Source organism: Melanerpes formicivorus, unplaced genomic scaffold (assembly GCF_026170545.1).
Source record: "Melanerpes formicivorus ecotype bairdi unplaced genomic scaffold, bMelFor1.0.p_v2 SCAF_35, whole genome shotgun sequence".
NCBI classification, from domain to species: domain Eukaryota; kingdom Metazoa; phylum Chordata; class Aves; order Piciformes; family Picidae; genus Melanerpes; species Melanerpes formicivorus.
This window is the reverse complement of record NW_027142387.1, coordinates 2,924,002-2,951,126: the sequence shown is the minus strand read 5'-3', so window position 1 is coordinate 2,951,126 and position 27,125 is coordinate 2,924,002. Positions and strand designations below refer to the sequence as shown.

The 27,125-nt window shown below is 41.3% G+C and overlaps 1 protein-coding gene across 2 annotated transcripts in view; it reads left to right on the top strand.

Annotated features, from left to right (window-relative positions):
• The window catches only part of POU6F2 (POU class 6 homeobox 2), a 290,005-nt gene that overhangs the window by 174,931 nt on the left and 87,949 nt on the right, over positions 1-27,125 (top strand). For both annotated transcript variants that reach the window (XM_068156860.1, XM_068156859.1), the window contains exon 5: positions 13,375-13,703. In XM_068156860.1, coding sequence (XP_068012961.1) covers positions 13,375-13,703 — 329 coding nt within the window. The remainder of the gene's footprint in view (positions 1-13,374; positions 13,704-27,125) is intronic.

The window sequence follows — 27,125 nt, the reverse complement described above, 5'->3', positions numbered from 1 at the left end:
GAAAAATCATGGAAGATTCTTAGACAGTGAAACAAAGCTATTGTGAGTCAACATCAGGCAAACAATGTGTCTTGCCAGTGGTACAAACATCCAGGAGTGGCTTGTGGTGTGACAGATTACCAAATGAGACTTCACTTCCCAGCTCTTCAAGGATTTCCCATGTGGAGGGTGTTGTGTTTGATCCCTTATGTAAAGAAAGAACACCTCCATCTTCTGCTCACATATTGAGATTACAGCACCTAGCATAGCACCTCCTTATCAACTTAGTCACCTATGTTTGAGATTACTTCTGTATCACAGCTGTTAAAGCAATATCTCATACCACTTAGGGAAAGATTTTTATTCAATTTTTGTCCTTAAATGACTGATAAGGAATGTCACGTTCAAGGTGGTACTGCATGCCTGTCCTAGCTGGTGAGGAATGGCCTTCAGTCCCTGGGAGATGTAAAGGGACTAGAGAGCACTACAGCCCTTGCACAATCAGGCCACATACTTTGTTTTGGTCTCTTCCCCACCTTTTTCACCCTCTTGCAGCTATTGTTATTTTTTTGTGGCTTGGTAGAGCCAGAAGAAGTTCAAAGCTATATTCAGGATAAAAGAGCGTGTTGTTAACAAGCTTGAAGCCTAAGTCACTGCTCCAGCAGAGCGTCTGTTTGTCTTGCAGCAAGGTAGAGCTGCCACTTTTGGTGATCCTTTTTTTTTTTTTTATCTTGCAAGTGGTTTTGCAAGTCAGTGTGCAGTGGCACAACCACCCTGTCTGCTGCACTGGCAGGGGAGGATCAGAAATTGCAGTGCCATAGTGGTAGAAGAGCAAGCATGTCGTGTACCCTTCAGCACAGACAGATGAAGGTGGCAGAAAGTGTCACAATATCACAGTATCACAGTATCACTTAGGTTGGAAAGGACCTCGAGGATCATCGAGTCCAACCTATCAACACAGACCCCATGACTAGACCATGGCACCAAGTGCCACGTCCAATCTCCCCTTGAACGCCTCCAGGGTCGATGACTCAACCACCTCCCTGGGCAACCGGTTCCAATGCCGAATGACTCGCTCGGTGAAGAACTTCCTCCTCACCTCGAGTCTGAACCTCCCCTGGTGCAGCTTGAGACTGTGTCCCCTTGTTCTGGTGCTGGTTGCCTGGGAGAAGAGGCCAACCCCCTCCTGGCTACAACCACCTTTCAGGTAGTTGTAGAGGGCAATGAGGTCACCCCTGAGCCTCCTCTTCTCCAGGCTAAACAATCCCAGCTCCCTCAGCCTCTCCTCATTGGGCTTGTGTTCAAGGCCTCTCCCCAGCCTTGTTGCCCTTCTCTGGACACGTTCAAGTGTTTCAATGTCCTTCTTAAACTGAGGAGCCCAGAACTGGACACAGGACCCAAGGTGTGGCCTAACCAGAGCAGAGTACAGGGGCACTATGACCTCCCTGCTCCTGCTGGCCACACTATTCCTAATGCAGGCCAGTATGCTATTGGCCCTCCTGGCCACCTGGGCACACTGCTGGCTCATATTCAGGTGGCTGTTGATCAGCACACCCAGGTCCCTCTCTCTTTGGCAGCTCTCCAGCCACTCTGACCCCAGCCTGTAGCTCTGCATGGGATTGCCGTGGCCAAAGTGCAGCACTCGGCACTTGGACTTGTTGAAAGCCATCCCATTGGACTCTGCCCATCTGTCCAGTCGGTCGAGGTCCCTCTGCAGAGCCTTTCTACCCTCTAACTGACTAACATCTGCCCCTAACTTGGTGTCATCTGCAAACTTGCTGATGACTGACTCTACCCCTTCATCCAGATCATCAACGAATATGTTGAAGAGGACAGGGCCCAGCACTGATCCCTGGGGGACACCACTGGTGACTGGCCTCCAGCTGGATGTGGCACCGTTCACGACCACTCTCTGGGCCCGGCCCTCCAGCCAGTTCCTAACCCAGCACAGAGTGTAATGGTCCAATCCATGGGCTGACAGCTTAGTCAGCAGTTTGCTGTGGGGGACGGTGTCAAAGGCCTTGCTGAGGTCCAGGTAGACCACATCCACAGGCCTCCCCACGTCCACCAGACGGGTCACCTGATCATAGAAAGAGATCAGGTTGGAGAGGCAGGATCTGCCCTTCCTGAATCCATGTTGGCTGGACCTGAGCCCTTGGCCATCCTTCAGGTGCGCAGTTATTGCCGCCAGGATAATCTGCTCCATCATTTTCCCTGGCACTGAGGTCAGGCTGACTGGCCTGTAGTTTCCAGGTTCGCCATCCGACCCTTCTTGTGGATGGGGACCATGTTGGCCAGTTTCCAGTCATCTGGGACCTCACTGGTGAGCCAGGACTGGAGGAAAATGATGGAGAGTGGCCTAGCTAGCACATCTGCCAGCTCTCTCAGCACCCTAGGATGGATCCCATCTGGTCCCATGGACTTGTGGATATCCAAGTGGCTCAGCAGGTCCCGAACTAACTCCTCATGGATTTCCAGGGTATTACTCTGCTCCCCGACCCCATCGCCCAGCTCCGGAGGCCACTCGTCCTGAACTCCTGCCTTGCTGTTAAACATTGAGGCAAAGAAGGTGTTCAGGACCTCAGCTTTATCCTCATCCTCAGTAACTGTGTTCCCCTCCAGGTCCACTAGGGAGTTCAGGTTCTTCCTGCCCTTCTTCTTATTGTTAATATATTTATAAAAATGCTTTTTATTGTCTTTGACTGAGGTGGCCAGCTTCAGTTCCAGCTGGGCCTTAGCCTCCCTAATTTTATTCCTACATAATCTAACAGCTTTCTTGAACATACCTCGAGAAGCCTTCCCCTCCTTCCAAAGGTGATACAGTCTCCTCTTCCCCCTTAAATCCTCCAGGAGCTGCTTGCTCATCCAGGCTGGTCGCCTTCCCCGCCGGCTTGCCTTCCGGCACATGGGAACCGCCAATTCCTGTGCCTTCAAGAGCTCCTATTCCTGTGCCTTCAAGAGCTCCTGGTTCTCCTACTTGTTGCTGTAGTCTTATTGACTGTGAAGCAAAGAACTGAACTGGGCTGTATTTTTCCCCTTTCTCATTGCTGGTTTCAGTCATTTCATGGCCTGTTCTCATGGTTGTTCAGCTATCTTTTGTAGATGGAATTTTCATGCCGGTAACAGAATTCACAGCTGCTGGAATCTTGGAGTTCTTAACAGAAAACAGAGTTGTCTCAGATTTATCAGATTTCAGAGCAGACTGGAAGTGGAAATTTAGAGAAACATGGATATAATGAGCATCTGAGAGATGAAAGCAACCAATCACCAAGTCACCTGTTGGGCATGATAGTCTCTGCTGATTCTCTTGGTTGAGACTGGGAGAAAGTGACATTGTCCTTTGTCATTCTCAAGACACTTCCACAAGCTCAGCATCAAGGCCAACCTTTTAAACCACAAACACTTTGATCCACTATTCATTTGTATTGTTTAAAGAAACCCAAACACATATACGTACAAAAGCCCCAGTACATTTCACTTACAGTAACTTCACTTTTAGTTAAGGAAACGTGACTCACTTCAAAGACTCTTTGAAGAGACTTCTACTAATTCCTGATCTTCAAAGAACTGTTGCTGAAGCTATACCTGGATAGATATTTCTTTGTCGGAAGAGTGATTTGCCATAAACAATCATAGAAGACACAACTGTAGATCTATTATCTGAAAGAATACAAGATCACTCTTTGAATCCAGGTAGTTCACCAGTTCCTCTTGGTCAGACTTTGACCCAAAGGGTTACATAACCACCTTGACAGGGCACCCAGTGGACTGGGGGCTCAAGGCTCTCTGAACTACAGGTCAAGCTTCTGTGTAATCTCACTCAAAGCTTCTGAGGCCATACGTTTTTGCACTGCTCTTTCTACAAGCATTGCTGCTTCTAAGGATATCAAACATTTAGTCTGCATAAGTTCCATGGAAATTATTGTGCCCATCAATTTTAGAGCATTTGAAAGAGACAAGGTTATTAAAAATTGCATCCCGTTACTAAAAAGGTTGTATGTGCAGAGAGTGCCCAGCCCTTGTCTGATGTCCATTATAAGTCATGGCCATTGCTCTCTGAGTCAGCAGACTGTTGTTGCAAACTTAATTTCTTTGTGTCATTTATCTGTTCCCTGTCATATCCCTTTGGATTTGAAATCTTATAGTGGCTCTGTTGGCCTTCAGATGATAATTCTTCCTCTGTCAATTAGTTTCTTTCAAAGGAGTCCTGCAGAGTTTTTCCCAAGAATTAAGAAGATACAATAAATTCTGATCCATAGAAATGTTCTTAAGGGCTCTATATGGTCTGGGAATCCAGTCTGTAAGAACAGCATGCCACTCAGTTGGATGTTCTATTCCAACACTATTCTGTTCTTAGACAATCAGGGACCAGTCCTGTTCACTGTAACTAGAAAACTGATTTTATCTGGCATAAGGACTTGACAATAAGATCCCACCCCCAGTCTCTTAGAGAGTTGTGTTTTCACAAAATAAATTAAGTATTTAAAAAAAAAAAATTAAAAAAAATCAGGTGGTAAAAGTAGGAATTTACTGGATCTAGATAGCACTTGCTTGACACCCAGCCTTTGCATTCAAACACTTACACTGCCCTCAGACTATGTTACAGTGGGGTTTTAATTGCCTGTCTTTGTATGAGAGTCCCAAGATAACTCCCTGATTGATCCCCTGTGTCTTGATGATACCCTGACTCCAGCTAATGTTTCAGCCATCTGTACAATATGAGGCCTAAGGTCCCATTTGAGCTGAGGAAGCAAATGGCTTATTAAAGTCTAATTTCTCCAGCTTGTTCTTGCCTTTGGGCATTTTAAATAGGTTAATGCAATTTTTACAATACACTCAGGGAACTTTACTCACAGAGTGTTGTCATAGACTAGAGGAAAATAGCCCCTAGATTATCTCAGAATGGGAAGTATTCCAAATATACTTGCCCTGACACTTAGTCAAGCTTTCTATCTAGAACAACTTTTTCTTCTTTCTTTCTCTCTTTCTCTTTTTTTTTTCTCCTTAAGATTTTAGTGGATTATTGTACATTTTAGGGTTTGGAAGGGGGGGGGGGGGGGAAATGTCAGATTTATATAATGCAGTGGATCATTTTTCAGGGAAGTTCCAGTATTCATCAAAATGTGGAGACACCACAGGCACCATATAAATTATGATGGTTTTCTTCTTAATACTTCCTTTTTATTGCCTATATTCTTTAAAGTGAATTTAGTGCTCATGAAAGATGCTCTGAAAAGAAAGTGAAGCCCTCCGTTTATCTGCAGAATTGGTACGGAGGAGTGTTGGCAATGCAAGTTTCTTTCCATAACCCCATCTGCATTCTGCAGCTGTAACCTTGAGGGATCACCTTTAGGAAGAAGATGACTTGGTTTTCCTACTCTTTCTATCCATAGCCTCTCTGCTTAAAGTGCAAATAAAGATGTCAATTGATGCCATCCAAGGCCATAGTCTTTATGATCCTCCTAATAGGTATTGGGAGACCATCAATTTATTACCTTGACTGTGTGGCAGACTGCTTCCAATGCAGACTCTCTGTGGGTATCTGTGTGTGAATACATCTTCTATACATCTAATACATCTTCCATAAGGTAGAAAAGACTCAGAAGCACCATTAAAGTGCAATGACTTTTGTTCTCTGTATTGACCTAGACTAGATTTGAACCAGTGATTTAGAAATAATATGCTCTGTATCCCATTACTAATCTCTTCAGCCACAAGCCCAACCCTTCCCTTTTTCTCACAGAGAGGATGCTAACTTATTTAAAACAACTCGAATTTTGCACTCAAAAAGAAAATTCAAGCATATGCAAAAACATGTTGGGCATTTGGCTAACCTACCGCTCATTACCCAGGAGGGAGGAAGTGTAAACAGGCTCACATCTGACTGTTCAGTATGTGTATTCAGTCCCCAGAAATCTGTTTCAAAGATAAGAAAGGCACACATCTCATTAGAAGAGAAACTACAAGGTGGAAAAAAAGAGCGGGCCATGTCAGTTCAAACGCAAGCCCAGATGTTTAAGTTAGTTACAGTTTTCAGTTTAAAGCAATGCAAATCCATTCTCCATTACTAGGGAAGTGGAAAAAGGCATTAGGCCCTTGAAATGGCAAGAGCCAAGTTCTGTGTTCAGTCAAACAGGAAAAACTGTAGTGTATAAATTTCTCCTTTTTAGTCCATTGTACGTTGTACGAGGCACAGAAGAACATCTATGCAATTATGTAAATAGGAGTACAAAGGGTAGAGCAGCGCAGTAGTTTCTAGGCTAAAATTGTTTCTTATTCCTCCAACCCCTTCTTTCTCTTTACACAGAAACAAACATGCACAAAACATTAATAAAATAAATCAGACATTATGTGAAGCTTATCCACAAGAGCAGTTTCTAGATACAAATTGAATCCCTGAACATTAATTTGATCTTCTGCCAAGCGCTGTAGAGATCTTAAGAAGCTGAGTTTATATTGTGAATGAGAAGTGAAAAAAAGAGTCCTAATTTTTACATTGCTTTCATTATGTAACATTTGTGGGCATACTTCTGTTCCTTGCTTTATTGAGAAATATGATTAAACTTTAAAATGTGTATTTTTATTTAAACTATAACTGAAGGCATTCCCATACTTATGCAATAATTTGTTAGCCAGAGGCAGCAGGCAGCTGATACTGCTTTCAGTGAACACAACCAGAATTGGGATTTGAAGACTGAGCCTTTTCAGTTTTCTAACTAAGAAAAATATTCAGTCATTCCCCTGTCATAGATCAGACTTCTCTTTCTTTCAGCATGGTTGCATCAGAGGTGAATTTTTCCCATTGCACCACTCTACTTGACAGAGGGGCATTTTAATTTCATTTCAGTTTCCTGTGTAAGTAACCAGCAGAGAAACTGAAGCTACAAGGAAAACATGAAAAGACACATTTTATGTGAGTATTGTAAATGTGTAGCAGCATTGTGCCTAAGGTATACCCAAAGGAAGTCAAGAAGGAGTATGTTCCCTATAGCGTAGCTTTCTGAGTCCTTAAAGTAGTCTGAGGTCTGTGACAAGTATAGAAGTCATTGACCTGGGAGATCAGAAAGCTTGCTTTCACTGCCTCTTGACCATCCATTTGCACCATTTAATTCCATATCTCTTATTCTAATGTAAATGCCTTGATACTCTGGCTAAACATAATCCGCTTAAAGTAGGATCATGAAACATGGGGTGATACCTTGGGAAGTCTGCCATGGCACTGCAGCAGCCAAGAAATTACAGTTAAACTTGTGTTTGAAAACCCCTCATGCCATTGTTTCTTCATAGGTTCTTGTTCTTAGTATCTTCTTGGTTACCTAATATTTATTTAATATGTATTTTTATTAAGGAAAGGTGAATATGGAACAGCTTTTGTGGATGTCCCTCAGGTTTTTGTAGCTTGCATGCATTTTTGGCTAATTCTCTTCTAATGGGCTGTATTTTGTAATATTTTTTAACCATACAAAGACATTTTTGCAATTTTCTGCAAGGCTTTTTAAATCCTGAATGCAGTTCTGAAAGAAAGTAGGAACTTCTCACTTAAAATGTGTCAAAGTTTTACCCAGCTGTTTGCCAGTAAGTCATAAAAAGATTCCTGTGAGGTAGGCAGTGCATGTTATCTTTTATACATGCAGACATAGCTCTGTTGTAGCACCTGAAATTCCATCAGGCTCCAAGCTCTGCAGAAAGTGACAAATGCTAGACAGGTCTACAATTTATAATGGATGAGCTATGCAAGCAAGCTCTGGGAGTTGGATTGGATTTGATTACAAACAATAATATGACACAACTCCTGCTGTTGATAGGACACACATTGTGAGAGGCAGTGCAATCAGCAGCATGAGCACCAGAATGCAGGCAGGATCCTGAGCCCTAAATCCACCTTTGCGGTACACCTGCTGTGTGTCTTTGGGAGTGGCATTTCTTGGGGGCTGGTATTGGGACTGGCACCATTCAATATTATTGTTGGCAATGTGGACAGGGGAATGGAGTGCACCCTTAGCACATTTACCATTGACACCAAGCTGAGTGGTGCAGTCAACATGCTAGATGGATGGGATGCCATCCAGAGGGACCTTGACAGGCTCAAGATGTAGGCCCATGCAAATCTCATGAATTTCAACAACCCCAAGTGCAAGTTCTAGGCAATTTCAAACACAAATATAGTCTGGGCAAAGAATGGATTGAAATCAGCCCTGAGAGCATGGACTTGGGGGTGTTGACTGATGAGAAACATGGAAGCTCGACACGACTCAGACATGTTCATTTGCAGCCCAGAATGTCAACCAAATCCTGGTCTGCATCAAGAGAAGTGTGGCCAGCAGGTCAAGAGAGGTGATTTCCCCACTTTATTCTGCTCTGGTGAGATCCCACCCAGAGTACCGTGTCTAGTTCTGGAGTCTCCAACATATGAAGGACATGGAACTATTGGAGCCAGTGCAGAGGACAGACATGATGATCAGAGGGCTAGAGCACCTCTACTAGGAAGAAAGGCTGAGAGAGTTGGGGTTCTTCACTGAGGAAGAGAAGTCTTTGTGGAGACCTTACAGCAGCCTTCCAGTACAAAGGGGTCTACAGGAAAGTTGGAGAAGGACTTTTACAAGGTCATGTATTGACAGAACAAGAGTTAATGGCTTCAAACTTAGAGGGTAAGTTTAGCTTAGGTATAAGAAAGAAACTCTTTACTGTGAGAGTGATGAGACACTGGAAAGGGTTGCCCTGAGAAGTTATGAATGCCCCCTCACTGTAAGTGTTGAAGGCCAGGTTGCATGGGGCCTTGAGTAACCTGGTCTAGTGGAAGGTGTCCCTGCCCATGCCACCAGGGGTTGGAGTAGATTGCCTTTTAGGTCCCTTCCAAGCCAAGTGATTCAATGATTCTATGATCTAACAGTCCTTCTTCCAATTCCCAATCTGTTTGTTAAGCAACCACACCTCACTAAGCCATTTCAATGCAATGTATAGCTCAGTATGAGCATAGGCTTTGGAGAAACTTTTTAAAGAAATTATAGGAAAAGAAGGAAGTTATTTGAATAATTTTGTGCAGTTGTTGGCAATGAATTTGAAAACTTTTTCATGAAGCACCTTTGCTTCATCCACAAAATTTTGCCTGAGCAGTTACTTTCTATCCCAACAAGAACTATTACATAATCAGTACAAAAGTGAACAGTGGAGATATCGATATCCCTGCATCAGCCAAAATTCAAGTATTGAGCAGTATTAAATACAAAGGTTTTCTACTCCTAGGTGGGGAATTTTAAAAAATCTCCATATTAAGCCATTATTTGAGAGCACTGGGCATGCCCACAGCATGGGCCAATGGCATCCTGGCCTGCATCAGGAACAGTGTGGCCAGCAAGAGCAGGGAGGTCAGTCTCCCCCTGTATGCTGCACTGGTTAGGCCACACCTTGAGTACTGTGTCCAGTTCTGGACCCCTCAGTTTAGGAAGGATGTTGACTTGCTGGAACGTGTCCAGAGAAGGGCAACAAAGTTGCTGAGGGGTTTGGAACACAAGCCCTACGAGGAAAGGCTGAGGGAGCTGGGGCTGCTTAGCCTGGAGAAGAGAAGACTCAGGGGTGACCTTATCACTCTCTACAACTACCTGAAGGGAGGTTGTAGACAGGCAGATGTTGGTCTCTTCTCCCAGGCAGCCAGCACCAGAACAAGAGGACACAGTCTCAGGCTGCACCAGGGGAGGTTTAGGCTGGATGTTAGGAAGAAGTTCTATACAGAGAGAGTGATTGCCCATTGAAATGGGCTGCCTGGGGAGGTGGTGAAGTCACCATCATTGGAGGTGTTCAGGAGGAGACTTGATGGGGTGCTTGGTGCCATGGTTTAGTTGTTTAGGTGGGTTGGATTGGTTGATAGGCTGAACGTGATGATCTTGAAGGTCCCTTCCAACCTGCTTTGGTCTATTCTATTCTATTCTATTCTATTTACAAACGTGATGTTTTCCAAGTTAACTTCACACCCTCCTCACTGACTGGACAAGTCATCTTTCCTGAGTGGTTGCACATGCTTGCATTGTCAACACACAGAAGTCTGTTGGCACTAGCCATTCAACATTCATTACATTAGCTGCTCAGTAGGACCTGAACCTGCAAAAAAAAAACCAACCTCTTGAGATGTTTTAGTCCCTTTTTCTCACCTCTGGATTCTGTCCTTTATTTTATGGATGGGCAGGAGAAAGCACGTGCAAATCAACATGTCTGTTAAAGAGAGTATTGGTTTTGTGGAGAATGGAAGTTTCATGAAGATTTAATTTTAAAGAATGCAATTAAATAGCTGTCCAAAGGCATGACTCGTTAATAAAACTGAGACCTACACCATTAGGAGAACTCTTCTAGCAAGTGAATCTCAATTCCTGAAACAATATAATCTCTCTTGCTTAAGCAGGTCCATCCATCTATAAAAACACATTTCAGTAAGCACAGATTTTTGCCTTGTGGTAAACAAACAGATCAGTAGTGTTTCTGAAAATCTTTATCTGTGCTTTATACTTTATAACTTTACAAGGCTACTCATATCACTGTTTGGCAGCATTTCAATGTAAGCATCCTTAAAGAAAATCATATGCTCTGTGGAGAACACTAATACCAATAATGACTAAATATTACTCTTCTGATTGCTCTGAGCCACATGCAAACACACAAAATGCTAAACTTTTTAGTAACCACCCCTCATTTGTTTTAGTTTGTCAAGAAACTTCATTTCTTTTAGACTCTGAGCATCTTTATCATTCTCCTCATGTCATGTGTGTCATGATTTTAAGAAGTCCAGGCAGTGATGCGTTTATCTTTAATATGCTGTCAACTGATATTTTTAGTCTATCGTAAGATCAGTCATAAGATCATTGACAAAAAATGGATCACCCGCCTGTGTTTGCACTTTGCTGTTACTGGAATGACAGTGATCCCTCCTTCTTATGCTACCTCGAGATAGCTCGGGTTGATACTTGCAGCATCTTTTTAATTATTGGCCATATTTTCCAAACTGGCTGAAAGGCATCAAACCTTACGGAGTCAAACAAGTTCTCTGCTCCAGAAATACTTCAGTAGATGGCATTCCCTCTACCTCAAATGGTGGTACCTGTCCCCTACTACATGACCCAGTGCCCTACATGCAACATATGTCATTCTGATAAATCCATTCTTCCAAGCCATGGCCTATGAGAGTGCACTGTGGGATGAAAAGGGTTTTGGGACCACTGCAGTACAAAAGCCTCCACAGTATCACATTTGCCATAGAGGAAATTCTGTGCCATCCTGTCTGGTTTTGCACGCAGTATATAAAATGCCCCTCATTCCTCTCTATGAACCATGTGGATTACAAAATATGTTTCTGTGGGGCATCATTGCATTCATTTCTGTATTGGAGTCTGTGGAAGCTGTAAGAGCCTGATGTGTTTGGAGTCTTGGTTCTGCTTCTCAGTTATTTGTCCAGACTGCTAAGCCATCGCAGATGTGGAATTGGCCTGCACAAGGTGAAGAACTGGTCTAGACGAGTTTTTTTCTCACGGAAATGGTTTTTTCCACCTCTGTGTACATACAGAACTGGTAAATAGTATTCCTTGCCAACTGAGGTCCTTCATGCTGTGGTCAATATTTGTCTATGCAGTTGCTTTCTTGAATACAGACCTCATTCATTGTTCTCATATGCCTTAGACTATATTTACATTTGTTAACCTATTGGCTTTGGGGGATTTATGTAGGCACTATGAGCATGGTATTGATGGGAGTGTACCCTTATTTCTCAAGTCTGATTTTTGTTTGCATGAGATACCATGTGTGTCTTTAACCTGATGGTTTATGTTGTAACAGAAAAATGCCATCAGTTACTTTCCTGATGGAAATACATTGATGTTACCAGCCCTCCTCTAAGTTATTCAAACTCTTTGTTGAAGTCACATATATATGACTGTAATTCTTGTAAAGGAATATTTGTACTTTGAGTCCTGCCCCTGGTGGAAGAAAATGTAGAGCAGTTGTGAATAGGGGAACTGATGACCAACAACTCTTCCTACCAAGACTTTACCTTTTCTTTTGTACAGCCTTTTCCATCTTACTTATTCTGCTTTTCTCCATTTTCTTTTCTTTTTTTTTTTTTTTTCCTTTGGCTTATTCCAATTTATGGCTTATTGATTTCATAAATCATACTAAGACCTCAGGTTCATCCCCAGGTCATAGACATCTAGAAAGATGAAATAGGGATGTTGATATAAAAAGAAAGTGAAGACAGCTTGGCTTTATCTGCCAATCCACAAATAACTTGGTGAACAGTTTCTGGCTATGAGATCCAAATTCTCACTTAAGAAATAACATTCTATTAATTCCCAGTCTACTTTGACTTATGCTGATGGAAATCAGAATACAGAATGGTGTTGGCAAAGCAGTATACAGAGTGCAAAATAGTGCATTGACCTTGTAGTCTATTCTTCTTGGGATCTTATAGCCATCTAATGCAACCTTTATGATGTTGACTGAAGTGGGTAAGGTCAGAGAACCAGATGACTTATTCAGGGCATACCTCCAGAAAGCATCAGGTTCTGTGATGTTCTGCTGCTGTTTAAAGCTGTTCTTCTTAGTGACATGTCTGTGGCACTTGCCTTCCTGAGCTTAATGAACACCCTAGTCAATTGCAAGCGTCTCTGGGAGACAGAGTTTGCTCCTCTGTGCCAGCAGAGCTGGTGCTCCTGTCAGCCACCACTTTCCAAGTCTTCTCTTTGGAGCACATGCTAGCAAAACATGACAAACCTTTCCTACCAGGAACAATTGAGTAGTGCAAGCACACAAAATATTTTACAAGAGGAATTTTATAGCTTTGAGATGTGAATGATAAGGGGCAGTTCTAATTTCAGAGGTATTTTTACTACCTATGCATTGCCAAAGAAATTTCACAGATAAACACTTTATTTTCTACACTTGGTGTATAAAGACATGACAAAACCCTTTTCAGACCACCCTTTATTTAACAACTATGGTCTCCTCCTTTATATAGCAGCACCACTTCATGTTATTAGCCCTTTCTATGATGTTACAGCGACATCATGTTTGGCTCTTCTCTAGGCAAACAAAATTCCCATTGGCTTCACTTGTCTGAGTAAAGGCTGTTGGTCAGCTCTGGTGCCTGTCCTGTGGGCAGAGCTGTAGTCCTGCCAAAGGTTTGCTTTCACTGCCTCCAGTCAAGTCTAACTCTTACCACAGAACTGCACTGGCAGAGCCACAGACCAGTATTGTTGAGAACAGGTTTCCTCCCACAACCTGAATTCTGAGGCCAGCTGACCTCAGTGAGATGTGTGCCTCACACTGTAACATAACCAGAATTTGCTCTAGAATATCTCTAATAGAGTAGGTGTTACTGAAGCCTATATAAGTTCATTCCCTCTCTTCAATTCACAGCTACCTCATCACTGAACTCCCAGCTTCAACAGCTCCAGCATCTTCAGCAGCTCCAGCATCAACAGCAGCAGCAGCAAGGCCAACAGCAGCAACAACAGCAGCAAAACCAGCAGCAGCAGCAAGGTCAGCAGACACAGACTCCACAACCAACCCAGCAGACCCAGCAGCCACAGCCACAGCCGTCAGCACCACCACAGCAGAACCAAACACAGTCCCAGAGCCAGAGCCAACCACCTCCAGCCTCACAGTCCTCCAGCTCCCCTCAGAAACCCAGCCAATCACCAGGGCATGGCCTTCCATCTCCTCTTACTTCACCAAATCCATTGCAGGTAGGATTCTACATACAAATCTCTAATGGTCTAATGACAGAAAGTGCATACCCTCCTGATTCAAGGGGGAATCAAGTGAAGACCACACCTTCTGACCACATAGGCTGAGAAATTCCACCTCCTATTAATCTTTACAGGCATGCTAATGAGTAAATTTCTCTTTTTTAAAAGCCCATATCATAAAACCCATAGAAAACTATCTATTTTTTTGCCATGGATTCAACATGTGATGTTCACAAATACCATTTGCCCAGTAGTCACTCTTTATGATAACTTATGAGGACAGCAAAGTCTGCCATTCATTAGCAGATGATCCTGGCTGTCCCTAAAAGAAATAGAGCTTCTGCTGGTGGGTGTGTGCAAGGGGTTGATGGGATATCCTTCCTCTTGAAATCACAGTCCTAATGCTTATCCCACTAAGAATCAGATACTTCTGTTGAGAGTCTCAGTACAGACTCCAAAGCTAAGAATGCCAGTTAATGCCTTTCCTAGATACTCACCCTGATGACAAGGGTGGTTTCTAATAGACCAACAGCTATGGCACCTGTTACAATTCTGGGCTCTGCCTGTCTTGGAATTCCTGGAAGAAAACAGGAGAGTTCTCCTCCAATAGTCCTAATTTCTTATACTTGGATGTCCTCACACTACATATGTCATGCTGTATTCACATCCTGCAACAATAGTTTTGAGTCTCCCCACAAGTGGAATAAACACCAGGGTAGTCTGTGAAGTGAGCAGAGTCTCTTTTACTGGGCAGTGAAACTGCACATAGAAACCAGCAAAGTCTCTATTCTCTTTACTTTCTAAATTTTGAAACACCACTTTAAAGGTTTTATCCACACTGATAGATTCAGTTCCATTTCTTGCAGAAATTAAACTGCATTAGCTTAATAATTAAAAAATCCCTTTTCAAACAATTAAGGGAATTAGTTTACACAAAGCTGTGTTTGCATGTGGCCAGTTAAACCTGCATTAATCTGAGCTTCAACTAAATTGCATTAAATCTGATTTTTTTATGGTTTGGATAATAGACTTAAAAGTCCACAAGAGATGCGTCCTTGCTTCCTGAGCTTTTCCTTATAGTAGAGCATAATATTTCTAGAGCTTCTTCTGAGTATTGTGTTAAGGGATACTTAGGCACAACTTAATGCCCAGTCTATCATGTTAGTAAGCGCTTTGGGACTCTTTAGTATGCAGATTATTGACACAGAGAGACAGGAATATTTCCAGAGGAGCTTCTGTTACATTTTATTGGCTTGGTGCAGCTGTAATGTATGTACACTAACTGTACACATTGTATGTTGCTAAATCTGCAGGCTAAATATTGTGCTTCAAATGGCATTCAGTTTTACAAACAAAGCAAATGCACTCATAATTTAGAGCTGGGCTAAGGAGGAAGTGGGATTATCATAGTGAACATACCTCAGGAGGATTGTCCTAACAGTGAATCCGAAGCCTTGGCTCTCATGCAGCCTCTGGTCCTGGTGAAAATCTCAGCTGAATACAAGTACTTCCACTCTCATCTGTGACCTTCAGATATAGGCCCGTAGAAGCACTTTCTACTGTTAGCTCTGCATGGTCACATCTCACTTGCAGAAGTACAATAAAAGTAAGTAAACCCAGCAATTCCTTGCATGGAAGATGCTAATGTCAATGTTTTCATGAGGATATCTTAGCACAGGTCTCTCTTCAGCATGTTTACCCCCATAACTACGCTTCCAAGGGTAATCTGGATGTGACAGATTCAACAGAAGTGGAAGGAGGGAACCAAGTACTCTCAGATGGTTTTAGTTCAAAAGCTATTCTCTGAACTTTTCAGGAACTGGGATTAGAGTTAATGAAAGACACTAGCATGAGAAGTCTGGCATTCAGTACTGTTAAGCCAGCTGTGTGACTGAGACAGTTTCAGAACAGTCAAGGAATTAGAAGTCATTAGCTGTCAACTCTGGCTCAGCATTAAAGAGTTCATAATAAATTGGGGCATAAATATTTTTAATGTTCTTTCCTGTCTGATCACTACCATTTAAATAGCCATGAAAACCCAAAGTTTGTTCATAGATACAAAAATGCTGTGTGCTGACACCTCGGAGAGAAGCCACTGCACTGGTTAGGCCACACCTCGAGTACTGTGTCCAGTTCTGGGCCCCTCAGTTTAGGAAGGATGTTGACTTGCTGGAACGAGTCCAGAGAAGGGCAACAAAGTTGGTGAGGGGTTTGGAACACAAGCCCTATGAGGAGAGGCTGAGGGAGCTGGGGCTGCTTAGCCTGGAGAGAAGGAGACTCAGGGGTGACCGTATTGCTCTCTACAACTACTTGAAGGGAGGTTGTAGACAGGCAGAGGTTGGTCTCTTCTCCCAGGCAGCCAGCATCAGAACAAGAGGACACAGTCTCAGGCTGCACGAGGGGAGGTTCAGGCTGGAGGTCAGGAGGAAGTTTTACACAGAGAGAGTGATTGCCCATTGGAATGGACTGCCCAGAGAGATGGTGGAGTCGCCATCACTGGAGGTGTTCAGAAGGAGACTTGACAGGGTGCTTGGTTGCATGGGTTAGTTGATTAGGTGGTGTTGGATGATAGGTTGGACACAATGATCTTGAAGGTCTCTTCCAACCTGGTCTGGTCTATTCTATCCTATTCTATTTCAACACAATACTTCAGGCCTCACTGTAGCGAGGTCTGCAAATCCTTTTTTTTTTGGCCTTCTAGCCATTTCTACAGCATTTCTGTAGCAAGTATAACACTTCTCAAGCTTCCCTAAGAAGTACTTAAGAACTTGAAACATGCTCTGTCATATTCCTGAAGCTCTTTAAAATGCAAGTGACAGTCAGAAATATTTCCAAAGGAACCGCTGTTGCACTTTATATATGACTGAAAGATGTGTTCTGGTACTTTTCTAAAGCATAGCAGTGGTGAGGTCGCCTCCATCATATTTGTCTTTCCATTCTAAACCCTGCAGAGAAAAGTTGTTTTACCCATCTAGCTTGAGGACTGGATCTGAAGTTATTTTCTTCTGCACAAACATACACCAAACAAAACCTGAAACAGGAGGGAGCAAACATTTAGTAGCAGTTCATATATCCAGTTCATAATAGCTGCTTAGAATGTGTTGGGTTTTTTTTAATGTCTAATGCTTTCATTTAAGAATCGACCTAGAACAAAATTCAGATATATTATGGTCTCTAAGGTAATGTTCTTTATGAACTAGAATGAAATGTGGTTTGTTTGAAGAATATTAAGGGAATAAAGATCAACAAAGTTTGACAGCTTAAATTCCATTTCTGAATTCTTGATTTTTTCATGTGGGCTTTATCCTCTTACATTATTCAGGATCTGTCTGAAAGATATTAGTTTAGAACAATGCAACCTCAAGAAATTGTTGTGGAAAGTCAGTAATTCAGGAGGATGATTGTGTTTATTTCAAAAAAACTCTGAAGGATAACTGCAATTACATCTCAAAATGTACAGATGCTGTCATGTCCTTCAGAAGGCAAATTAAATGAAAGTGGCTTGCTTAGGTATACCTGGGTGAGGCATTTTTGCTAGCTGATCAGAAATTAATAATACTGGTGCAGCACATACCAGCTAAAAGTCTCAGAAAGGTTCTTGCCACATTGTTCTGTAATACTCTGCTCTACTGTTCATTACTTAGTTTGGCAGGCTAGATTGTAGTTACAAATCTATGATTTTTAGGAAGTGTTTTAGTGATTGTGTAGAAAGATGAAAAGTCCCACCTTAGGTCCCAGGGCCTGGATTCTGTACTGACATTAGTGATGATGCTCCAGATTTTCCCTGGTAAAAAGCAAAACATTCCAGAACCAGGATCATTGCTGATTTGGGAAAAACAGTGAAGTGGAGGAGACTTCTCCAAAGCAGAGAAGTATTTCAGGAGGTCAGTTCAGGTAGATGGTGGAAGATTTTCATCCCTTCGTTTTAAAACATTGAAATTCCTTGTATAGATAACTGTAGTCTGATTTTAGTTTCATTATGTCAATTGATTAAGATAAAGAAATCCATAGGAGAGCGATAACCTTTCTCATGCTGTAAATTGGAGACTTAGAAACCTTTACTTCTGGGAAAGAATGCTTCTCCTGTGAATGTTTAATGTTACTGCCTGGCAAACTACACAGGTTCTTCAATGGTCAGCATGTTGTAACTTCAAAGCATAGTTAGCATCTCTTACAGAGTTTGCATCCAATTAAATTTCTGGAGCTCTAAGACCTTGATTATAGGCTATATAAAACCACATAAGACAATTACTAAGCAGCCAATTTTTCTGCCTGACTGCCAGAATAAGGCAATTTATATCAGCAACGTGTATTTACCTGGCTCCAAATGGAGGTTAGCTTCTGATGCTGACACACAGTGTTTTAGTGGTATGGATAAGATGAACATCTACACAGCCAGATCTACAAAGGAATAGCTGCACTGTCGAAATAGAAGAATTCCCAGTGATTTCTACCGTTCTGTTTGTGTGCCAGTAGGAATAGACAAACAGGAAATCCCCCAGGGATGGCCCCACTGTAGAATTATTCTGACCATTTTCAGAACTCTTTCCTAAAGCACCTTTTTGTCATAGAAGCCTGCCTACAATAACTGCAGCTGATGGAAGGTGATGAGTGAAAAAAAAAAATAATAATAAAAGGAGGGAAGAAGTGAAGTGAGGAGATGACAACAGCAGAAAAATCTTCCAAGTAATGGCAAACTCTAGCACAGCAAAACCAGAACCTCCTTCAGATCAAATTTTCATACTAATCTTAAATAATGTATTTGGAACCTCAACACTTTTATAACAAAAGAGGAAAGAAAAGTAGAAAGGCTGAAACACTCAGCTGCAAATGAGGGAGAACATGTACATAGGCGCCTGAGGCTCCAACAGTCACAAAAAAACAAACCTCTCCTTCCCTTCCTCCCAGCCTCATTTGCTGGTTAGCTTCTCATTTAGGAAAAACCTAATTTAAAGAACTCACAATGTTTACTGACACTTTGATAATTTTCCATACATTTAAAATACCAAAGAAATAACCAAGTCCGATGGTTTGAGGAAAGCAGCTGGGATGTTTGCATGGACTATAGCTGTGGGCTGTCTTTATGTTCACACCCAAGACCTGCTGTGTACTTCTCATGCTTATTGAATCCTGATACCAAGAAAACATAATCAAGACTATAACACTAGTAATGTCACTGAGGTTTGAAGGGTTTTAGTTAAAATTATCTAGCCTTCTTCCTGTGTATGATACTGTGCAATATATGACTGTCTGAAATTGTCCCAAGTTACTTGGTTATCAGTTTGACACCATTTTGTAAATGGTGGGAAAGTTCAGTGCTTTGAATCCATTTTCCAGGATTTCCTTATTTTTGGTATCAATAGGGAGTAAGATATTGCACATCATAAGGCAACAGGTGATACAGAACATGTGGAGCAGACATTTAATCAGGAAGGTACATGCCCATCTCCTGCTTCGAGTGAACCTGCTGAAGTTCTGACCTTAGATGGATTTCCAGAAGATACTGGTGAGAACTAGGTCTCAGTTCTAAAGTAGGAGCACGGAAGCTTCCCTGAAGTCAGCTAAATTGAGTTGGGCTTGGTGAACTCAGGAGAATATTTTGCAACTTTTATCTCTTTTTAATTTCAAACAAGTAGAGAAAGACTTAAACCTCATGTTTTGCTGACAGTTTTTGATTTCTGAGTATCCTTACCCTATTTTTATGATTTTTATGGGTTGACAAGGTGATTTCAAGAGTGGAAAAGGCAAGTACATGTGACAGAAGTCATTGGCATGCTGATGAACCACACACATACATGTTTATTACCCATTGCAAATGCTATTGTATTTCAAGTCCCCTCCTATGTTTTTACACTCTCCTTTTGCCACTTCAGTAGTTCTGTGAACCACACAGCTGTTACTGTTGACAAACTGGAATCTTGCTTGAGAAATTGTTGGCTTTGAGTTTCACTGCATCCACAGCCTCCTTTGCTCTCTTCTCACCCCTTCTGAGCATTTTCATAATCCTCATCCATTCTGGGTCCACCACCAGCTAGACCACTGTGATATGGCAACAGGGCAGTTTGTCCTAGGTGGACACTCAGGTGTCTCTGCACTACACTGTATTATGATCACTGGCTCTGATGCACAGGGCAGAGACATGCAAACTGGTTTTCTGGCACAGCTGTCTTTGAAGGCAGCTGCTCTACCTGGAGATGCATGGGCTTCATTTCCACAGAAAGGCTAGTTTCTGTTATGTGTAAGACTTCATCCATCTTCAGGACTGAGTACGGTCTCAGATCTCCCCAGCTGTCTTTCTTCTCCTAGAAGCTCACTGCTTTTTTGGATCTTTGAGGCTTTGGGACTTCATTCTGTAAAGCTGTTGAATACTGCATTTAAGCAGAGCAAAGAGATGTTTAAGGCATTCTCAAAGAGACTTTATAAGCAAATCTATCGTTCCCTGAGGAAACCTCCTCTCAGCTGGAGCACTGGCTGCCTGGTCCATCCAAAAATACTCTGCAGGTGTTGCTATTTTCAGAAGCACAAGGAGTACTGGTATCTGACTCACATTTAAACCAAAGGAAATTAATCTTCGAGCAAAACAACTGGCATTATTAGCACCCAAGGGGCAGAAGCTGAGGCTAATATAGCAAACCATTTGCTAGAGAATTCTCTGAAGGAGAGAAAAGTGAAGCTGGCTGTCCAGCTAGCTCTCGCTTCTGAAATGGGAGCATTTAATAAACTCCCTAAAGCAACTGAAGTATTTAATAAATGGGAAAATAAATAAATAATAACCTCCCAGGACAAATTTAGGACAGGATTCATGTCCCACAAGGTCTTGTATTTCCAAAGCCTGTCCAGGCAAAGAGGGCATCATAGAGACAGAAAAAATGGACACAGCCCCTCAGATACTCTTGTAAATACAACAGATGAGTTTTGCTAGTATTCATTTATCATAATTACTCTTTTCACTCATATTTCCAAAATTTTTCAGGGAAGTAGAGAATATTAAAAAAAAAAACCAAACCACTTTATTTTCCTCTATTTTTCCTATCTCTTACCTCTTTGTAATAAAGGACAAAAAAAAACCAAAAAAACAGGACAAGAAAAAATAATCAGAATTGCAAGCTCTAGTTCAAGAAAAGGAATTCTACTTGGAAGCAAGTGAAGCAGGTGAACACAGAGAACCTCATGGCCTTACTGAGTCTGAGGTGCAATATTCGGGAAGTGATGTTGTATCTTTCAAGGATCCTGTACAAATCATCACCTAAAAGAGGTTGCTCAATTTCTAGGTACTGCCTTAAAAAAAAACCCCAACATAAACCCACTAAAAAGTCACTCCACGCTATGTTTTCATGTTTACATTTAAACCCTTTCCAGCAGTATTGTTGAGATCTATCATGAGTGTCCACTTGTGGATTCTGCTGGTGGTTTTAGCAGATGCAGTTTAGGGCAAGTGTTTAAAAATATAATACCACTTTCTCCTTTTTATTGGTAGGCAGAATGTTTTGAGAGAGTGACTAAGCACAGGCCTGGAGATTATAAAATTTGCTTAAGTGTTAATGGCTTGATTGCTGAGTTACAGCCTGCCGTCTTTACTGGAAATTGATTGACTGGTGCTGCAGGTCTTCACACTTGATGCTCGGATTTGACTCGAAAATTCTGCCAAGTCTTTTACTCTGAAATTTATCTTAATTAGATCTGAAAGACCTGCCACAGCAGAATAGTCACACCGATTAAAATGAAAAACAGGAGAAATTACTGATCAAATTAATCATAATGTCGGGTTACAGCTGTAGGTCTGATGTAATTTGCCACTCCAGTGAGTTACATCGGGCCAGGCAGAGGAAAGAGAGCTGGTTTTACGCTGATCCATAACACCAGGCAGCTTCGGGCAGCCCATCAGGACGTTTATTCCATTCATTCTCTTGGCTTATTCTGACCTTAGAGCTGCAACTAGAAACAAATTAGGCAAAAGAAAAAAAAAAATCCTTTTATCTAAGTGGTCGCATTGGAAACATGAGCTTTCCAAATCCATCTTGTTTCATTTTCCCCCTTTCTCCATCAACCTTCAACTTGAATTTGAAGTAACCAACAATTAATTATATGGAAATTGGAAAATTAGAAGGTCAGAGGTTACCACCTCGAGCACATTCAGAAAATTTGTATTTCTTAGAGCTCCTAGTGTGTTAGGATATGAGGAAGTTAAGATCATTTAAGCAAATGAGAAGGCGTGTCCTGGCATGCAGAATATCTCACTGAAGTGATCCTAAAATTTATCTTTAAATTATGTGCTTTTAATATTTGTACAAATCACTGGGTGAATCCATCTAAGAAGAAGATAGGTGGTTGTTCAGAAGGGGGCCAGCTATAAAATTTTGATCTGGAAGAGAAGTCTTCTGCAGGTTTCCTAGTATTTGTTCCACCAGCAAAATTTTAGGACAACCTGTCCTGCAGCACCACTGTATTTTTTGCTTCTGATCAAGGGCAAAGTCAAAAAATGAAGATATTTGCCACCATCTGAGAAAAGAAATGAAGTAAAGTTAAGAGAACAAGAAAGTAGATGAGCACTGTGAGTCTCAGAAAAAAAGAATTGTCTTACCTTTGCAAGACATCCAATTTTTGTTTTGATACTGTAGTACCTTAAACTGATAGGGAATCTTTTAAGCAATTTTTCATTTCCAATGATGTATTGTGTTCATTTCTGGGCCACTCACTGCAGGAAAGACATTCAGGTGCTGGAGCACGTTCAGAAAAGGGCAATGAGGCTCATGAAGGGCCTGGAGCACATGGCCTGTGAGGACTGTCTGAGGGAGCTGGGGTTGCTCAGTCTGGAGAAGAGGAGGCTGTGGGGAGACCTCATCACTCTTTATATCTGTCTGAAGGGAGGCTGGAGCAAGGAGGAGACAGCCTCTTCTTGGTGTCAAGCGACAGGACTAGAGGAAATGGTTACAAGCTGCACCAGGAGTTTAGGCTGGGTGCTAGGAAACATTTCTTTCCTGAAAGGATTATCAAACATTGGAATTGTCTGCCCAGGGCAGTGGTGTCACCATCCCTGGAGAGGTTCAAGTAGAGTATGGACCTGGTGCTTAGAGATATGGTTTAGTGTTAACATTCAGTGCTGGATCGAGGATTGGACTAGATGATCTTTGAGGTGTCCTCCAACCAGATGTATTTTGTGATTCTGTGATTGTGATTCTGTAATTCCACACAGTTGGTTTCTCTCCTTCCCAAAACTTCTTGGTTGGTTGTTTTTTTTTTGTGTTTCGGGCTTGTTTTATTCTAGGCCTGGGAAATCGAAAGAACTTAAGATAGCTTTTGTTTAAATTGATCCTAAGTTACACAATTTGTTACACTGACCATAAACAAACAATGCATAAACAATATGTTACACTAAATTGCCTTAAAAGACAAAAGAAATTGAAAACATTTGAATCCATGGTGATGATTTGAAATCTATTAAAAGACTTCAGCATTCTCAAATGCAAATTTTTGTTTGTTGAAACATTTCAATATTCCATCTTTCATCTTCATTTGCATCAGAAATTACATCTTAAATTAGGAGAACTTCCTGCAGGACAGGAATTTGACTCATTTCTGATAGCTTAAACATGATCAAATGCCCTTTGAGGATTCCAGTTGGAGAACCAAGCTCAATTATGTTTCTGAATGAGATTGGAAGGTAAAGCTGAGTTTCCAGAAGAGAAAAACCAGTGTATGAAAATAGCACACCATATATTGCTAGGATTATCCTTTTACTAAGGGAATGATAATAGTGCATTTCAGTTCTTAAAGGAGCTGAGAGCCTCTAAAGCAGTGATCACTACTGCAATGTCTTTGTGTACCTGTTAAGAAATATTTACATACTTGTAAAAAGCATCAGGGGAAGCACTCACACATGGGAGGATCCTAGGCTCTTAGCAAAAATAAGGATGCTATAAAGAAAACCCTAAAATACAGGCCCAGACACAGAACTCTGTAGTAGTGGTAGCAAATAAATTGATCAGAAGATGACTCTGAATGAATGTGACAACAAGTGATAGAAACCGTGTTAGTTTCTAATGCTCTTATGATTTTTCACGATAGTAATCATATAATTCCATTTTCAACCTGCTGGACAGCCAAATGCCGCTGGGATGCTATCTCTGTATCTTTTTACTCTACTCCCAATTTAGGTCACACTGTCATTGTGGACTGGTCACTCCAACTGGAGCAGGACAAAATGGGTGAGAGGACTTGTCTCCTGACCCTTCTCCAGGGCTTGGGGGGGCATCTCACAGAGTGCCAAGCAGAGTTGCCAACATATGTGCTCCATGTGCTATGGAGTGTGGGGCAGTGTAGGTGATGAGGATTGAGGGCTGTACTGGAATCAAGGTCTAGGAAGATGCAAGTAAGGAAAAGTCAGTATATTTCCCAGGATTCATCTGAGTGTGCAGCTTCCATCAATGTAGATTCCCTTAGGAACAGAGACTGATTTTAGTGAGAAAAAGGAAAATGCTGAGGAAGAGGAGAAGGGAGAAAAAATGTCTTTGTTATTCACAGTGCCTTTATTCCTACTGACCTTTTCCATTGGGAGAGAAACACAAAAACCCAGGAGGACTGTCATTGTGAAAAGATGAAATTGTATCCCTGATCACCACTCCAGAATGAGATGCTGTATATGTTTCCATCCTACCTCTGTCTGCAGCTTTTCACTTTATAACGAGACCTAACACTACTACTAGGGAAGTTGGCAGGAGGTTTTCCATAGCTCTCAAGTGAGACAGGAGCAAGCTCAATATGCCATTAGGAAGGTTCCCCCCTCTTCTCCCTCCCCAACTTTATAGAATTACATCTTCCTTTTTATTTTTTTTAACTGTCTTCTGACTATGAAACGTGTTCTCCAAGCAATGAAAATGTGTCTGACAGAATTTTCAGTTCATGTAAAACAAATACAAAAATAAACAAAACTTGAGAAAACCAAGCCATCCTAAAAATCCTTGATGTTTTCCCCATAGACATTCAAAGAGTATGTCTAGGGGGAAATCACTGGTACTTCAAATGTACAAGCAGGTATAGAGATAACATATGTCAGTCCTGTAGACCCAAACTTGGCAGTCCATGCTCTTGTGAGTGAAAACAGCAAGGAAAGGAGGGGAGAGAGTTCTTTTACCAGCACACACAATCTGCATACTTAGCTCTAATCTCATTATCAGATTATGTCTATGCTTACCGAATTCACTTCTGAAAAAAATAATTTGCATCAGGAAGCAAAGTGCTCTTGTAAATGGGTTGCTGGAGTCAGGAGCACCAGACTGCAGTCCCAGTCACTGTCTGGCATGTCACTTTGTCTTTCTGTTCTTTTGTTGATTCACCCACCATTGTTTGATCTCTTTAGACTGCAAACTTCTGCAGTTTTTTGGAATAATGCAAGGAGGCCTTGATCTTGCATTGGGCTTCCAGGTACTGTTGTAAGACTAATACTACAAAAGCAAGGAATATTCAAAGGAGGAATCGCATAGCCCCAGTCACTCTCTTGCTGAATTCAGAGTAGTGTTGCTGTTGACTTCAGAGGACACAGAATTGGTATCCATTTTGTTTTCAAGTGTATTGAATATTTTGAAGTTTCTGTCAGCAGCTCAGTGTGCTGTCAAATGCACTAATGAAAGGTTTTCCTAAAGTTAATTTTCCTACTCGTAATACAATAACCAAATTTGCTTTAACACTTGAAAAAACCCATCCATACTAAAGAGAATCAGTTGCTTAATCCTAAAATTAAAGGTTATTGCATGCAAGAGAAAATAATTACATGCTCAAAGTATGGAAAAAAGAAAACTTTTTTAATATGTAGGTATTTGTGTAATTAAAGACTAATCAAGCATGAAGGCTGCTGACTAAACCAGAAAATGAGATTGTTGGCAAGCAATATTGTAATGTAAATGCCATTTTTGTTTAAGTACTAAAGAGCTGGAGGAATGATATCCTGAACAGATTAAAAGCAAACAGCATTGATAATAAATATTTATCAGATTTCAAATGCAACACACAGAGATTTTTCTATTTTACATGAAAGATATATTGGCATTGAAATAGTCACTTTTCAAAGGTTTGCTCACATCTTCACTTTAAAATGTTGAAAAGCAAGCACTCCTAGTAAAAGAAACAGCTTTAGATCTTAGTCTTAACCTGTAGCAATGTCAGTAATCTGTAGGCAATGGAAAACAGCTGAGAGTTGCTGATGTACTTAACTACAAATGTGTAAGACCAGCTCCTGCAGCTGGAGAGTCAGAATTTCAGTGGGGTTTATGTATGTTTTCTTTTTCTGTTTTTCCAGAATGCTCACATTATTTTTTCAAAATGAGAGAGAAGCTTTTCAAACTTAAATCCATGCCATGAAACAAATGCATAATGAAGTGTCTGTGGTGGGCTTATGTATACACAGACATTAATGAGGTATAATCACCCTTTCATTGTAGGGGACTGATTTTGCAAAAGGTTTGTGTCTTTTCAGGGCAGTGCTTTTAAAATTGTGTGAAAGTGTTGTACTTGTTAAATATGCTCATCATATACTTTTGTGTCCCAATATTGTAGACTATATCTTGTTCAGAAGTGAATATGAATATATTTGGCAGTATCAAAAGTTGAGGAAATGCTAGGAATGAAGTACCAAATGTGCCTCCATTCCCATCCATTTCCTTTCCATTACATTGTTCCCATAGCTGGCACTACTCTACATGCTGAGGTCCAGCAGAAACTGTCTTAATCAATCTTGGTCATGCAGGAGTCAAAGCTAATTTAAAACATCCTTTGATATCTGTGAGAAGAGGCTTAAACCCAGTGGTTATGATAGTAAGGCAATGAAGACCTTTTCTTTAGTACCTGCACTGTGGACAGTTGCATCCTCGTGTTGGTGTGTGCCTCCCATTGTTTCCTCATTTACTTTTCAGAATAATTTTCATCTTACTTGATTATGACTGAGAGATACAACAGTATGTCACTGACAGAGTTATCAGGGGAAAGCGACGACAGGGATTTGTGAATGTGAAGCTGCCTCCAACATTATCAAATTTTTCCTAGCCTAGTGTAATTATATTCTATTAGCCTCTGGACAAAGGGAGTGTAGACAAGTTAAAATTAAATAATACTGTACAAAAGTCTAATGCTAGTCTCTCAAATAAGCATTGATCTAATTTTCAGAAGGGTTGAGTCACTCCCATTGATGTGAACTGTAGAAATTATTACTTAGCCCTTGAAGGAGCAAACCCACAAATTTCAACCCTGAGATTTCTTAGAAAAATCTTGCTTGCGTCTATAGGTTGTATCAGAGGAAACTGACAATTTGCAGCTGCCAAAATTCAAACCAAGCCAGCCAGGTTCATAACTGTGATTACCTGAGTCACTGAGTTACTAAATGTGTAACTTCACAGATAGGAATATCGATATATCATCATTAAGATACCT